We start from the raw sequence: 15,794 nt of genomic DNA, 5'->3' as shown, positions 1-15,794 counted from the left end.
GATGCAGTTTATTAAAACAAAGGAAACCTAAGCCTCATCTTGCGATTGGAGAGGAAGTCAGTCATGACCAGCTTACATTTAACTTATCACCTAGGCCATCGCTTGGCCGTGGGTTTAACAAACTATTGTTGATACATGGAAAACGGATACCTATTTTCAAAGGAGATGTCGGCCTCTGAAACAATGATGCTTTGTTGCTGTGGTTTCCAATAAAACCAGGCTGCAGCACAAATTATCGCGCCTTAACAAAACCATGAGGCAAAGCAGCAGAGGGAACTTTGAGCTCGGATCCAGAGCAAGAGCCTGCTCGGCTCCCGCGGTGCTCTCACGGTGATGCCAGCTGAACTGCTTATCACTCCAAGTTCTCATCTTTTTGGACACTGACTGAAATCCGGCAGCTCTAATGGCCAGGTAAAACTGATGACTTTGAAATAAGAATATACGACCTACTCTTGTATAATACGAATTTTAGTGAAAACTGCTTGAATGATGAGCCACACGAATGTGGCTCTTCCAGAATGAGCCACACCTCCCTTCCAATACCCCACCCTGAAATAGAAACACACACACACACACACACACGTTGAACAACCATATTCACACTATTTTCTGAAAAGAGGTAGCTTGGGCTTTGTCAAGGCTAATAAACAGTGAGAGACTGTGCTCCCAGCCAACAGCTCAAACCATCCATTAGGGTAAAATTGAAGATGTTTTTGGAATCAGTGTACAGGCAGACACATCCTATTTACTTTAAAACCTGAAACACAACAGCAGCTTCTTCACCGACCGTCTGCAGAGAGAAGCACTAGAAAATCTCTAGGGACAATCTGTCCGCCGAGGCGCAAATGATAGTTGAGCGCAAATGGAAAAAGAAAGCAGGAAACGAGCAGCACGAAATCTTTGGGATTCTACAACAGGAGGTAATTTTGAAAGGAATGAAAATAGGTTTTAAATGTCCTTAAAATCTAGAGGGAAACACTGCATCAGCCTGTTCTTCGGTGTTCAGCCGAGAAAGTCAAGGTAGTGACATGACAGGAGGGTGGTGAGAACAAGAAGCACCCCCTGCCGGCCCAGCCCAGCCCGAGGCCCAGGCCCCGGCGTGGCCAAGCAAGGCTCAGCGCAGCCAGGACACGGAGCTGTCGCTGCCGCGCACACGCTGCCTGCCCAGCTCCCCCGCCCAGGGGCACCGCACGGACAGGTGCATGACCAGCGCCCTCACCTCCAGCATCGGCCTGGCGCTGTCGTGCACAGACAGGATGTGTGTCACCTTGTTCTTGCTCAATTGCTCTGCATCTCTGGCATCTGCCACAGAAGAAAGGGGGGACATTTTAGTATTTTCTGCAAGTGAATTACTCCTTAAGGAAAAAACACAAAATTACTTGCATGTTTCTTTCTTAAAAATCCGTAATTGAATTGTGGTGCTTGAGGTGCTTGAGAGTCCCTTGGACTGCAAGAAGATCAACTCAATCAATCCTAAAGGAAATCAACCCTGAATATTCACTGGAAGGACTGATGCTGAAGCTGAAGCTCCAATACTTTGGTCACCTAACACGAAGAGCCGACTCACTGGAAAAGACTCGGATACTGGGAAGGATTGAGGGCAGGAGGGGGAGAGGACAACCGAGATGGCTGGATGGCGTCACTGTCTCAATGGACATAAGTTTGAGCAAACTCCAGGAGACAGTGAAGGACAGGGAAGCCTGGCCTGCTGCAGTCCATGGGGTTGCAAAAGTTGGATACAACGTAGCGACTGAACAACAAAGGGAATCTAGAGTTACTGCTCTTAGGTGATCTGAAGATAACTCGGTTTAGTTCTGACTGACAAGTCTTTTGATACAAAGTGGTCATACAGAGCTTGAAAAGTATGTAGACTGATAAATATTATGATGATGATGATTGCTGTTTGAAGGGAATGAACCACTAAGTCATGCTGCAGCTGGTGCTTATTTAGTTGCGCACCCTCACGGTAGCTATGCACACGGAACATGGAAAAAGAAAGATTTTTCAAATATTTTTAATTACCTCTTAATGATTAGTAATCTAGGGTAAAATTAAATACAAAACAATCTTCTGTCTAAGATACAGGAACCTGCCAGAGACTAACCCACTGTAATGTCCAGCAGCAGGGAACGGGCCCAGATGCAGGCGTGACGTGGTTTACAACAACTATATCCACTTATGCTAAACTAAAAATGGATACTTTCTGGAAAGTCCAAACAAAGTAATTCATAAGTCATCTGGCTATTAAATTATCTGCATATGAAACTAAGAAGATACCAAATTATATCCCCTTCCTATGAACCTACCCAGAGAAGAAAGCCACGCAAATCCCCTCAAGCTGGAACTCCTGCTAACCTACAGAGCAGGGTGCCGCGGGAGACAAGGAGGCCCATGCCCCGGGACATGTCTTCTAAAGTGACACAGGGTGAGATGACTTTGGACCGGATGTCTGATCATTCTGTTTCTGGAGAATGTTAGCGCTGTGAGAGCTGCTCAGGATGTAGCATGAAACAGGGGAGAGGGGAGCAGGCGCCAAACTACAAGCCCAATACGGACTTGTGAACGCAGAGAGACAGCAAGCACGGGGGCGGCGGCTGCAGGAAGAGGCAGCGGCCATCCGAAGAGACAGAGATGCATGTTGTTTCCTCTTTATTGTTTGCGTGTGTGTGTGTTCAAAACATGGCTGTAAAAGCTCAACATGCCTAAGAACCTCCCGGAGTTTTTAAAAAAGGCAGATTCCTGGGCTCCAACTTAGTTCAAGGTCTATAGCAGGGCCACATTCCGAGTAAGCCTTAGTGAGTAACGGTGGAAACGAAGAAGCACCGTTCCAAAATATTCTTCAATAAGCACAGACCACTTCTAAAGTCAGGAAAATAATCTTTAAAAGTAATATAAAAATGTTGACTTTATTTTGACTCTCTTAATTGCTCCAACCACCTCAAACAGCCTCTCAATCCATTACATGGGGACTCATCCAGCCCCCCAGCCCCCAACTACACCAAGCTGTGATCTAGGTGAGCTTTGAACTTGGCAGGAACTGGACTTATTTAGGGTCCAGAGACAGGCATCCCCCACATTTTAACTCAAATGTGATTTTCCAATCCCCACCAGCCTGTATATTTTGGACAAGTAGTGAAACGGTCAAGCTGGAGCATTAGGCTCCCAGACAAAGTGAGGCAGCCAGCAGGAGAGGCGTTCAGAGCTGCTGGGGTGGCAGGGTCTTGGGGAGGGTCTGCACAGTTGGAGGAGACACTGTGGGCCAGGATCTTCCAGATTCTGACTCCACCCAGGAACGAAGTTGGAAAATCAATAATTGTTTTGTTATTGTTCAGTTGCTAAGTCATGTCCAACTCTTTGTGACCCCATGAACTACAGCACACCAGGCTTCTCTGTCTATCGCCATCTCCCTGAGTTTGCTCAAACTTATATCCATAGTAATTGTTTATATATATGTTCTTTTTTCCTTTTTTTAAGAAACAGTGTTAGTGAGATAGAACAGCAGCGGATAAACAGACATAGAGAACAGGTCCAAGGACATGAGGGGTGGGGAGGGAGAGATGTACGGAGAGAGTGAGGTGGAAACTTACCGCACCTCATGCAAAACAGATAGCCAACGGGAATCTGCTGTGTGACTCAGGAAACCGGAGCAGGGGCTCTGTGACAGTCTAGAGGGGTGGGATGGAGAGGGAGGTGCAAGGGAAGGTCAGGAGGGAGGGGACACCGATGACTGATTCTTGTTGATGTATGGCCAAAAACAACAAAATGCTGTAAAGCAATTATCCTTCAATTTAAAAAATAAAGTGGGGAAAAAAGTGTTACTGAGATAATTCACCCTTTTAAAGTGTACAATTCAATGGTTTTCAGTATATTCAGAATTGTCTAACCATCACCACAACCTAAACTTAGACTATTTTCATCGCCCCATGAATATACACTTGTAACACAGATTAAGGTAAACAACAACAAAAAAGGTGGTTTGAAGCCAAAATCACTTTGTTTTGAACCCAACCACCCTTGGTGCCACAGATCAGAACCCTGCCTGCTGGGCCCCTGAGAGCGCAGAAGCGGCCCCGGAGGCACTGCTGCTCCTTCTGCTGCCCGCGCTCCCAGTCCAGTCCCAGCCTTTCTGTTCTGCGGTGGCGCCATCCGCACACACACACCTTGGGACAGCTCTTCCCGAGAGCATGTGTCTGTCCACACGTGTAAATGCACTGCCGATGATGGCATGCCCCCGGCTGTCTACAGCCACGGGCACTACGGAAAGGAGCGCACGTGCAGCCGGGCCGGCCTTGGGGGCTTCAGCCCGCCCACCACATGCGCATAAGCTCTCCGTGAGCAGGGAGTCTTCGGGGAGCTCAGTCCTCTGCTGCTCAGACCAAGGCCTGCCGTCTGCAAGTGTGCTGGGACACCTGGCAGAAGCCCTAAATTTGGCTGGGTTTAATAAAACTGTAATAACAGTTTTTGATTTGTAAGAATATTCACCCAGCAATTCTACATCCAAGAATTTATCCTAAACTCCATACTGTTTCCAAACTCAAAGACATTCCCCTCTCCCCACGAAACCATTAATAACAACTCATTAAATAACCAAAAGATGTTCATGCATTCCAGCCCAACTCGCCTACCTGCCACAAAGCACTCGCTGCTTTCTCAGAACAGAAGAGCTTAGTAATTTAGCAACTCCAGGACTATTTCTAACACCTTCTAGCAGCAATGAGATGCTGTCAGTCCAGTGTGCTCAGGGAAGAGGACGTGAATATCAGGGCAGAGATGTCAGAGACTGTTTTAAGAGTCAATGTGAACCTGAACTTGCAGATTTACACAACCAGGAAACAGACAGGAGTGTGTTCCAGTGCGTGTGTGCAGAGAGGGAGGCGTGGTGAGGAGGGACTCCCCACCAGCACGGCAGGCTGGTTGCTGCCTGTGTCCGGCCCACCCATGACAGCACACCCGCCCTCCCCCCACTCACAGGCGGTGGGGCCAGCCCCGCCCCCTCCCCTTCCCCCTCCCCTCCCCGCACACTTTGCTCTGTGCCTTTCTACTCACCTTTGCAACCTCAGAGCATTTTGAGACAAATAAGCTAAAAATGAAAAGTCAATAGCTGATAGCATATCAGTAAATATCAAAGAAGTTGCAGAGAAATGTGTGATGAGAATAATCGGCTAGAGATGAAACTGCCAGTTATTTTCCCCAGGTGACTAAAAAAATAGGTCTCTGAAAATGTACTACTAACTAGAAAATAAAAGTGATAAAGATGATAAACAAGTTATAATACTGCTAAATGTGCCTTTTAGCCATCCTCTTTTGATAATAAAACTCCAACATGTTGTACAGTTCAACGAAGGTCAGAGGTCAAGGTGGACCCTGCAGGGCTCTCTACACCACTCTCTGAGCCATGGGCCGAGATGTTGGGGTACAAGGATAAGGCTACCAGTGGTGGTCCTGTCCAGACCAGACTGCTCACACTGAGTCCACACCTCGACTCCGTCATGCATGAGAGCCTAAAGCTGAGCTTTAAAACAGCAAGCTCACCATTGGCAAAAGACACCTGTGTCTATCCACAGGTGAAGGACAGACACAGTGTGGCTCATCCACACACTACTTTTCAGTCTTAACAAGGAAGGAAATTATGACGCAAGCTACTGCAACGGGAGAGCGACGTCAAGCTCCGTGAAGTAAGCCCGTCACAGGAGGACCACACGAGCCGGCTCACACGAGGCCCCGGAGCAGTCAGACTCAGAGACAAGCAGCGGGAGGGTGGTTTCCAAGGGCTGGCGTGCAGGACAGGAAGTAGTGCCTAGTGAGGACAGAGACTCGGCTGGAAGCGAAAGCGGGCTGGGGACGGGTGGCGGCTGCACAATAGCGAGAATGTACTTACTGCCGCTTAAAGAAGGTTACAACCGCTTATTTAATAGCTTCTTGCATGTTCTACCACAATAACGCAGAGAGAACTCACCTTTGAAGTTGCCAATATACAGGCCAGGCAGGATCTATGGGGAGACACAGACCAGACAGGAGTGTTACAGGTTTCAGGCTGATGGCACTCGACACAGAGGCTGGGCCCTCCCGAGGCCTGTGCCCACCACACCTACCTCCCAGCAGCTTCTCAGACAGACCCAAAGGTCTCCTTGTCTCCAGGCCTCACAGTGTTCGCCACATTCTGAGTCCAGCCCCAAACCAGAGTCTCCACGGCCCCTCCTCCCGTCCTGCCTCCTGTTCCCCAGCCCCTCTGCTCTGGCTCCAGCACCCGGCCACCGCCGTCTGAGGACTCGCACCTGCTGTCCCTCCCCTCCTGCTCCCCATCCTTTGGGCCTCAGCTCCAACTCACAACCTGCGGAGGCCTGACTTGAGCCCCACCCCCATGTCTGGGGGCTCCTGCTTCAGCGCCCCCATCCTCTGTGCTCCCTTCACGTGATGCTGTCGTGGGCATCACCAGGTGGAGGGCAGTCCCCTCTGCTGGGCTGCAGACCCAGCGCCCAGCCCAGTGCTTAGCCCATGACGACCATTCAGTAGAGAGTTGCTAAATGAGTGAGCTGTCTAAACGTGCAAGTTAAGAAGCACACACATTTACTCCAGAACGTCTACTTCTTCTAAGGTTCTCAAGCCAGAATCAGATTTCTGGAAAGCCCTAGGCTTGACACAGATTCAGCAGATCTGAGGTGAGAATGGGTGACTGCAGGTCACAGGTGCCCTCCACTTTGCAGAGTACGAAGCCAACTCTGCCCTGCAATACTCTGTATGGAAACTCGGAAATTCAAATACAGACACCTCCCGGGAAGCTACACCGCCGATGTGATTTCCAAGTGCACACAGCGTACTGGCTGTGGTGAGCTTCACCGCAAGCCCCGTGCCCTGGCGACACCCCCATCAGCCACCCGGCTTCGCACTCCCTCTTCCCTCCGCTCCTGGTAAGAAAGCTGAGAGCAGGGGCAGTAATGTTCATCAGCTGTGTGGATTCTTTCGAGCACCTTCCTGACATCCAGCTGCTGCCAAAAAGTGACTGCGGGGACCTACTAGGACACAGGCTCAGCATCTGTGCTGGGAACCGTGGGACTAATTGGCCAAGACGGGACACTGATGAGAGTGAAAAGAGGTTCTGTTAATAACCACTCCAGACAAGAGGCAAGACCCAGAAGGGACGTGGGCACTGGGCCCTGTGGTCAGTCTGGCTGACTCAACACGCTGGGAGCCAAAACTGGCTTGGAAAGCACCCCAAGGGACTGAGGGCGTCTGCTGCCGCCTGAAGTCACAGACTGAGGCAGGCAGGATTCTCCCTGGAACCAGGAAATACAGAGCCGTGTCTCAGAGGAAACCCCGGCATCCACTGCCAAGGAGATAAAGCGCTCAGCAGGTCTCTCCTGAAACAGTCTGCGGGATTCTCCTGGGAGCAAGGGTGGAACAGACAGTTCACAATTCCTGTTCTAAAATGGAAGAACAGTGCACGCTCATCCAGGAGACGGCTCAAACTGCGTTCCCTGGCAGCTCTTGCCTGTGCGGGGCTTTGTCATTACCATCTCCCATCCCCCAGGGCGTGTCCTGTCTTTATGAGACATTCGAGGGCAAAACCAGCACAGTTCTTTTCACTGATGGGGACAAAGACAGCCTCCCGGACCAAGCGTAGCTCAGGCTCCTCTGAGTCTCCTCTGCAGGCCTGGTCCTTGGCCACACTTAGCAAAGAATCCTGCTAAGCCAGCTGTCAAGCATCCACCCGCTCTTAGTATCAGCCAAGCTCCTCTTCCTCCACCCTTGGCATCTAACCAAGTTCCGTCAGTGATCTTCCATCCACTCACCTGCCCCTGTTGTACTGGGGGCAGAACCCCACCTTTCACTTGTAATGTCTTGAATAAAATCTTCATTGTCATTTGTAATGTGCTGAAATTATTTTTCTTTCATAACATTGACCATGAACAGCTGCCAGTTACAACAGACCACACCATAGTCGCAGAGCAGGTCTGTCTCCCCAGAGCAGCCGAATGGGCTCCTGTGGACGGACGGTTTACTGAGCTCCAGCCACACATGGACACCCTCTGGGCGCTGGGGACGCAGTCTGACCAAGACAGGCTCGGCCTGCCAACGTCCCACTTTCCTTGTTGAGCCCTTCGCCCAGGGAGGAGGGGGCACCGTGGCCCCTCTAGGGTCCCCAAGGACCTTTGTGGGGCCCTGATGTCCCAGAGGAGTGGGCCGGGAGAGAGGAGGATGGGCAGCGGAACGGTGGAGATGGCCAGCCCTGCGAGAGGCGGGTCTCTCCTGGGAGCGGGCGTGGAGGAGGTGACACGGAGGGTGCAGAGACGGGCAGCCCTGCAGGTGTCCAGGGCTCTAGGTCAAATGCCACCGAGATGTTGGGTGTGCGGGGCGGTTAGAAGGAAGTATTCGTATTTACTGTATCTCAGAAACATCAAAATGAGTACGAAGGAATGCCTTCCTTGGTGCTCACCCGGGGGGGAGCTGGGGTCTGGAGGCCAGGAAGGACACGCTGCCATATAGGGCACACACTACTCCAATCAGTTTCTTCAGAAACTCAAGGGGCCTAACTGGGGAAAAGATTTTACGACCCATTTTTCCTTCTCTTCTTTGTACTTCTACTACCTTATCTACTAAACAAAAGCAAATACGTTTCGTATTATCTTTAAACAGAAGAAACAGGGGTATGTGATATCTCACCTCTGGGCTCTGCTACCCTCGAACCATGACTCTACGGGTGCTGAACGAACCCCTTGGAGCTCTCCTCTCGATGCTCAGCCCCCTGCATTCCACTACCCCCAGCCCCATCGCAGCCCTTGGCCCTTGGCTATGCGGCCAAGGACCCCAGTCTGGAACCTCATAGGCTGCAGAAGTAGCCACTGAACTTATCTATTTCATCAAATCAACCTTTGAAAGTCACATTCTCGTTGGGTCCTCTTCTAGATCAAAATGTTCAATGGTAAACCCTTTCCAAAGGAAACGGAGGCCAAACGGAAACCTTCACCGTGGCCTCCTACCCCTGAAGGACCCCACTTCTCTTCAGTCCCCACCAAGCCAGACAGCCCAGGCTCCCCGAGAAGCTCCACCCTGGAAAGTTGCCTGCTCTGCTCCCAGCATTCTCTCTAGAGAAGGCAGAGACCCTCACTGCTTGGGGCCCTTCATCCCACGGGTCTGCTTGAGAGTTACAAACCCTGCAACTGACAGCTGTGTACTGGTTTCCGAGACTTGGAAGACCCCACTTTGGAGCCTGGTAGGCAGCACCAGCCTTCAGCCCACTGGCTCTCTGCTTCAGCGGCAGCAGGCCTCCGTGGCTGCTCCAGGCTGGAGCAGAGACAGCGCAGCACCCAACAGCACCCTGCCTGGTAGCGGGGGCGCAGGGCTGCCAGAACCCACAGAGCCCACTGGTAGTGCCAGCAGCGGCAGCACCTTGGGGCAGCTGCAGAGATGCTCTCCCCAGACCAGTCCTAGGATCTGCTCCTGGCAGAGTTGCCTGAATCTGGTTCTCCAGCCCTCCCGGCCTTCTGCCCTGTTTCACCTCAAGCAGACTCATTTGGATTCTGTTGCTTACAACTAGGCATCTGGTAGGCCTTTCAACCCAGAAAAATGCACAAATGTAAATAAACTGCACAAATCTTCAAGCAAGTCCCAGGGCAGCAAAGCCCCGCCCAGCTGGGAGAGCAGCCCCGCCGGCACCGCAGGGACCAGCGGGAGAGCCCGCCCTCCTCTGGGCGTCCCTCCCACCTTAGTCAGCACGGCTTCCACACCTCCCTGGAATCCCAACCAGTCTGCTCCTCTGGAAACCGCGGTGCAGGCCTTTGTCCAGCTCCCATCTGATCTACTGACACAGCTTCTTAGAGATCCCCCTACCTTGGGCTTTGTCCCCCAAAGGGTTCCTGAACCTGCCTTCAAGGTGCCAAGTTGACCGTGTGACTCCAGATTAAACTCTTCCCAGGGCTCCAAATAGCTCTGGGAAATTGGATACCTCAACAAGGGCTGTCCTTCAGGGATGGAGGTTTTGACGCCTTTAGCCTCCGCCCCACACCCCGAGGTGATGAGGCAGAGACACAAGTCAGGCTCCCCAGCTCCAGCATCTAGGTCTCATGGGAAACATCTCCATCTTCAAACACTGTCAACTGTATATTTTTGAAACCTCAAATGTTGGGGTAGATGACTATGACCCTGTATGCTGTCTGCATCGTATCTGTGAATACGTTTTCTCTAACCCTGAGTGGCTGCTCCATGATCAGCCGATCACTGCTTAGGGAAATGTCTCTTCAGTGAATGGATGAGCAACATGAGCCAGGTGGGAGGGGCCAGGCAAAGAAGAGAGAGACAGAAAACCACTGTGGGTGAGGCCTGAGAGATCCCGCTTTGCCCCTCTCTGCTCTGGGAAGGTCGAGGCTGACAACACTGTGCCAGCTGCGCCGGCTGGGGGCGTGGGACGGTTGAAGGAGATCAGCGCCCAGGGCCGAGCGCCGGCAAGGACAGAGGTCTGCCCTCACCAACATCAGGGAGGCAACTCACCTGAAACCATGCGAGCTGCTCATTTATATGCATTCAAATATTTTGACTGTAAAGAGAGGACAGAGTTGAATGAGTAAACTTTCAACTCCATTTTCCAGACCGGGAGAGTAAATTACAGTTTCAAGCGCTGGAAATAGAAAGCAAATTGCATGCTAAGTTGCTCAGTTGTGTCTGGCTCTTTGCGACCCCACGGACTTAGCCTGCCGGGCTCCTCTGTCCATGGGGTTCTCCAGGCAAGAACATTGGAGTCGGTTGCCATGCCCTCCTCCAGGGGATCTTCCCAACCCATGGATCAAACCCAGGTCTCCTGCATTGCAGGCAGATTCTTTACCATCTGAGCCAACTGCTCAATCCCAACTTCTGTAGTTTCTTCCATATAGAGCTACAAAACAAGATCCAGGAAAGCTGGAGAACTGGGCACTGACAGGGAGAGAAGCTACATTTTTGTTTTCAAGGAGAATAAAAAGCCCATAAATTTTAAATGTCTATATCAGTCAGCCTCAACTCAAACTTAAAACTCTAAATATTTGACCAGTAGATCTCCCCAATATAATTGCTGCTGGTAATCCCTAAGGACAAAGAAAGAGAAAATAAATGAAACAATGTTCCAGCAGGCTCAGGCTCCTCCTGGCTCATGGAGGGCGAAGTGGCTGATCAGTGACATCACCGAGCTGGGACTCAAGCCAGAATTGAGCACACAGTGGGAGTGAAGTCATCACCCCGTGGCGTGGAGTGAGGACAGATCGAGGAAGGTCTGTGCGTGCCATGTGAGGCTGTCCTAGGCTCTAAGGGAGCAAGTCCTTTCCCTCTGATGAGGGTGTTGGTGCCCCGGCCCTGTCGTCTACCTGATGGCTGCTTGTCACTCAGATCTCATTTGAGATGACTGCTCCAGGAAATGGCAACCCATGCCAGTATTCTTGCCTGGGAAATCCCATGGACAGAGGAACCTGGTGGGCTACAGTCCTGGGGTCACAAAGAGCAGGACAGGACTTAGCGACTAAACAACAACAGTAATCTGTACTTTGCAGTTTGCAGAAACTGTCTTCTTGTACATTCTCATCTGTTTCTCCAAGAATCTGGGTAGTAATTGGGGGAGGCAACATTGTACTCATTTTAAAACAAATAAGGAGACTAGCTAAGCAAACCACCATCCCTACTAATCGAGGGCAATAAAGAAACTGCTGCTTAGGAACACTGAGTGACTCCTTCAAGAACACACCCACAGAACAGCAGGGTGGTGGACACCCCACATCAGGCTTTCTGACAGCTGTGCCCCTTTCTTTCACAACAGTGCACGTCTCATAGCAAGGCAATGCACTCAGGGAAGGGTCGACCTCCCACTGCCAAGAGCAAGTCTCCCATGAAAGGCTAGGGTGGCATCACTTCTACCAGGTAGGCTGCTTTCAGGGAAGACAGGGCACTGAGGAGGAAAGAGGTCCCTGAACAGGACTGATGAACTGAGCCAAACCTGGTGCTCACAAGCTTCCCCAGGAGGGCAATGCTCCAGCCCACTGTTAGGTCATTGGTTCTGGCTGACAAGATAAAAACGTGCACATTTCTCTAGTATGATGCTTAGCCAGAGAGATCTGATTGTTGTTTTTAATCAGTTATCATTGTACTTAAGACTGATAAGATGAGAATGAGGACTTTTCTTTACAGGTCCTTCCCCAAAAGATGTTGTGGTCAGACCCTGGAGAGAGCTTGGACTCAACTAGGAATTTTCAAAGACTCCACAGAAACACATTTGCTTGCAGCAACCTGTTGAGTTTAACCTGATCCTACTTGAGGCACCTGCCAGACTGGCCTTTAGCAGCACAGCTAGGCAGTCGGTATGAAGAAAAGAGCCAGGCCACCGGGCCTTGAGTCCAGGCTCTGCCACTCACCCAGTGGGTGACTCTGGGCTGGGCACCTGTAAATGCCTAGGGATGGAATGGCGGTCTGGGGGTTCGGTGAGTTACCCTACGTGGTGAAGTTCAAAACAGGCCTTGGCACACACCTTGGCCAGTCTTGGTTGCCTAACCTTCCCATCTCCTCTTTATCCATATCAAACATGAAGGAAGACAGGAGATGGCTTTTTCCTATTTTACAACTAATCTGGGACTCTGGGGAGCTCTTTTCAGGTTATTTTCCAGCGTCTTTAGAAATCACTTGGATTAAACTGGCATTCTAGTTTAAAGTAAAGACTTCTACTATCATCAAAATCAGTGGCAGCTGGGTTCAAAACCAGTTCCGCCACTTCCTAGCTTTAGGACCTTAGTCATGCCACTTAATCTGAGTGACCATTTCCCAATCTGCACAAATAGTCAGATAAGGCCTACTGACATCCTAGGGCTGCAGGCACATAATATGAGACTCAAAAAAAAAGTCAACAACTGCTGCACTCTTTTCTCTGTCTGCTCATCATCTTTAACTGCACAGAATGCAAACGCCTCTTCCCCTGCCCTTCTCGAGCTGCGCAGAATGCCACGTTCACCTAGCTGGCATGGGCACAAGTTCTGCCATACAGCAGACTGGCACGCGTCAATGAGAAGACCCTCCACAGGGACACGGGTCAGAAATAAAACCTGCTGTGTTCCAAACAGTGAGAACAGAATCTGCACTGTTTGGCTCATAAGCTCTCCTTGGCCAAGGATGACCGATTTTTGTGAAATGGGAAATAAATCTTGTGCCAGGCACCTCAGGACCCACACACACTTTGCAAATCAAGTTTTCAGTTCCAAGGGCTTGTGTTTCTAGGCGCTGAATGTTCTCAGAAAGGCATCTCTACGGCCAGCACCTTACACTACCTCCACTGGGTTTGCAGACCAACCACTCCTTTTCTTACAGAGGAAACGAAGCCTAGTTCCAAGTTACACAATAATACACGAACACGTTCTAGTTAAGGCTTTAATTTCTGGCTTCCAGCAGCCTACTTTGCCACTGAACAATCTTGCAACTTTGAGCAGTTCTTCAGATCTCAGCTTAAACATCTTTACTCCACATGACCCTTGGCCTGCACTGAACACTGCGTCCAGGCTGTGCTCATCACATCTATTTCTGCCTCTCTGTCCTCTGGGGCCTCCACTCCTCCGGACCGTGTGTTCTCTCTCTCAAATCACACACACGTGCACATGCACACACACATGCTGTCATGCAATACCCCAGCCATTACCCACAGCGGCTCTGAGCACCTAGAATGTGGCTGATCCCAAATGAGATGTCATTTAAGCATCAAATATACACCAGGCTTGAAGACTTAGCACAAAAAATATATATGCAAAACAGTGATTTTATCTAGTAGCTAAATGTGGAAATGACAATATTCACAATATATTTCAGTTAAATAAAATATATCATTTAACTATTTTTACTTTTTTAATGTAGCTACTGGAAAATTCTAAATTACACACATAGCTCACATTATATTTCTGTTGGGCAACTGCTGGTCTCTACTGAAGGTTTCATGAAAGACCTGTCTGTGTCATTCACCACGGCACCCTCCTTTGGCCCCCACAACTAGCACCTGGCTAACAGTGAGCACACAATAAAAACTCACTGATGTAAAGGCGTTTCTAAATCTTCACCCACGTTTCCCCTTTTCTACCTTGGAGATACTGGTTCTACTTACAGTACAAGATGATTATGTTAATAACATTAATAAGAAACATACTGCTTTCTTTGAAAGGTAACAATCATGTATGAAAAAGACAGCTTTGGCTAAAAATCTGAAAATAATTTTGAACACTTAGGCAATGATCTGTATCCCTAAGTATGTTCTTTCAGTTTTAATAGAAAAATACTACAAATTAAATGCTGAAAAAGGTGGGGAGTGAACACCTCAAGTGGAGAAAACTAGGAAAAACACCAAAATAAACCTGAGGCATAATCACAACTAATGGGAAGGCAAACAGACCCCACAGCCTCGCAGAGGACCCTTCGAGGTTCTGCTTTCACTAAAAAAAAAAAAAAAAAAAAATTCACGGTGCCGATGGCTTCCCGTGCTAATGGAGACATAATGCAAGTATTTATCCAGGAAAGAAACAGTCTCTTTCCAAACTTGATTACTGTCACCCGCCTTCCCCCGAAAAGCCCTCGCAGGGTATGACCCTGGTTAACAAAATCCTCTGGTATGCGGGCCTAAACCGCACACTCGCCCTTTCGTAAACTGAGTCTCAATGACACGGTGAACGTGGCAGGTAAGCAGTTAGGCAGGTACACAGGGTACTCCCTGCGGCACCTTCCCTGCCTGCCTCGGCCGCGGACACCGAAGGAACCCGGGGCCCACGAGTCGGCCGTGGACGCCCCTGGCAGGACCCTGGGTGAGTGGGGTCCGCGGGGAGGAGAAGAGGACAGAGTCCACCCTTTGGTCCAGGCCCGCTTCAAACACCCGAGAACAGACAGCTTTCGATGAGGGCTTTTTTAAAAAAAGTTCTGTGTTCTTTTCTTTAGGCCGGCAGTCGCCGTGTTTGCCCCAGGCCGCTGGGGTCCGGCCCCCTCCCCGCACGAGAGGCACAGCCGGGAGGGGTCTGGGCAGGGGGGGCTGGAGGGCCGGCCGAGCGGAGGCGGGGAGCAGCCGCACGACCGCGGTGAGGCAGCTTCGAAGCTGTGCCCCGCGCCCGGGCAGCTACAGGCACCCCAGGGTTTAGGCCTCTGTCAACTTTTCTGTCCGTAAAAAGTTATCCGCACTCGGTAAAAAACCTGGGAAGAAGGCATTACGGAAGAGGGGACGCTTATCTCCTCCTGTTTAGTAACGGCCTGGGCGGCGATCTTCAGGAGCGGAGCTGGGGGTGCCGCGGAGGGAGAGGGGCGGGGGGGAAGCAGGCAGAAACCGCAGCCCTCCCCGCTCGGCCCGGCGCGCAGGTCGGGCGCCGCCCGCCCGGAAGCGCGGCCCGGCCTCGCGGCGCCGGCACGCGGCCCCCGCCCTCTGGGCCCGGGCGCGCAGGGCGCCCCCCGCAGCGAAAGCCCCGCGCAGGGAGGCCGGGGTGGGGGCCCCGGGAGGCGCGCGGCCCGTTACCTTGTTCATCCCATTCCCCATGGCGGCCGCGCGGTCTGGCGCCCGGGGCGCGGCGGCAGGCGCAGGCAGGGCCTGTGCGGCGGGCGGGGAGGCGCGCGCTCCCGCGCACCACGGGCTGGGCTCGCGTCCGCCCGGCCGGCCCGACCGCTGCGCTGCTGCCTGCCCTCCGCGCCTGGGCTCCCCGGCCGCCGGGCAGAGGCGCCAGCGCCCCCGCGGGAAGGGGTTCGCGACGTCCCCCCACCGCCCCCCAGGGAGCTGGGCGCCTGTCGCGCCGGACCCCCGGACAGTGGACACGACTCCTTGGAGGCTGGGCCAG

At 51.4% G+C, this 15,794-nt stretch overlaps 1 protein-coding gene across 13 annotated transcripts in view; it reads right to left on the bottom strand.

The window, feature by feature from the left end:
* Nucleotides 1–15,794, bottom strand: part of DUSP22 (dual specificity phosphatase 22) — a 48,394-nt gene that overhangs the window by 31,981 nt on the left and 619 nt on the right. For 4 of the 13 annotated variants that reach the window (XR_003586267.3, XR_003586268.3, XM_042237514.2 and 1 more), the window contains exons 1-4: nt 15,479–15,515; nt 10,486–10,531; nt 5,957–5,990; nt 1,220–1,302 (exon numbers count right to left, since the gene is read on the bottom strand). Coding sequence is in view for 11 of the 13 variants with exons in the window: in XM_042237514.2 (XP_042093448.1) it covers nt 1,220–1,302; nt 5,957–5,990; nt 10,486–10,518 (150 nt within the window). In the remaining 2 variants the exon portion in view is untranslated. Of the gene's footprint in view, nt 1–1,219; nt 1,303–3,587; nt 3,666–4,625; nt 4,956–5,956; nt 5,991–10,485; nt 10,532–15,478; nt 15,516–15,794 lie in introns of those variants that run through there. The other 9 variants (XM_060403550.1, XM_027958923.3, XM_042237515.2 and 6 more) reach the window with 8 other exon arrangements.

The sequence above is a fragment of the Ovis aries genome, chromosome 20 (assembly GCF_016772045.2).
Source record: "Ovis aries strain OAR_USU_Benz2616 breed Rambouillet chromosome 20, ARS-UI_Ramb_v3.0, whole genome shotgun sequence".
NCBI lineage: Eukaryota > Metazoa > Chordata > Mammalia > Artiodactyla > Bovidae > Ovis > Ovis aries.
The sequence above is the reverse complement of the archived record's forward strand: the minus strand, read 5'-3'. Positions and strand labels throughout refer to the sequence as shown.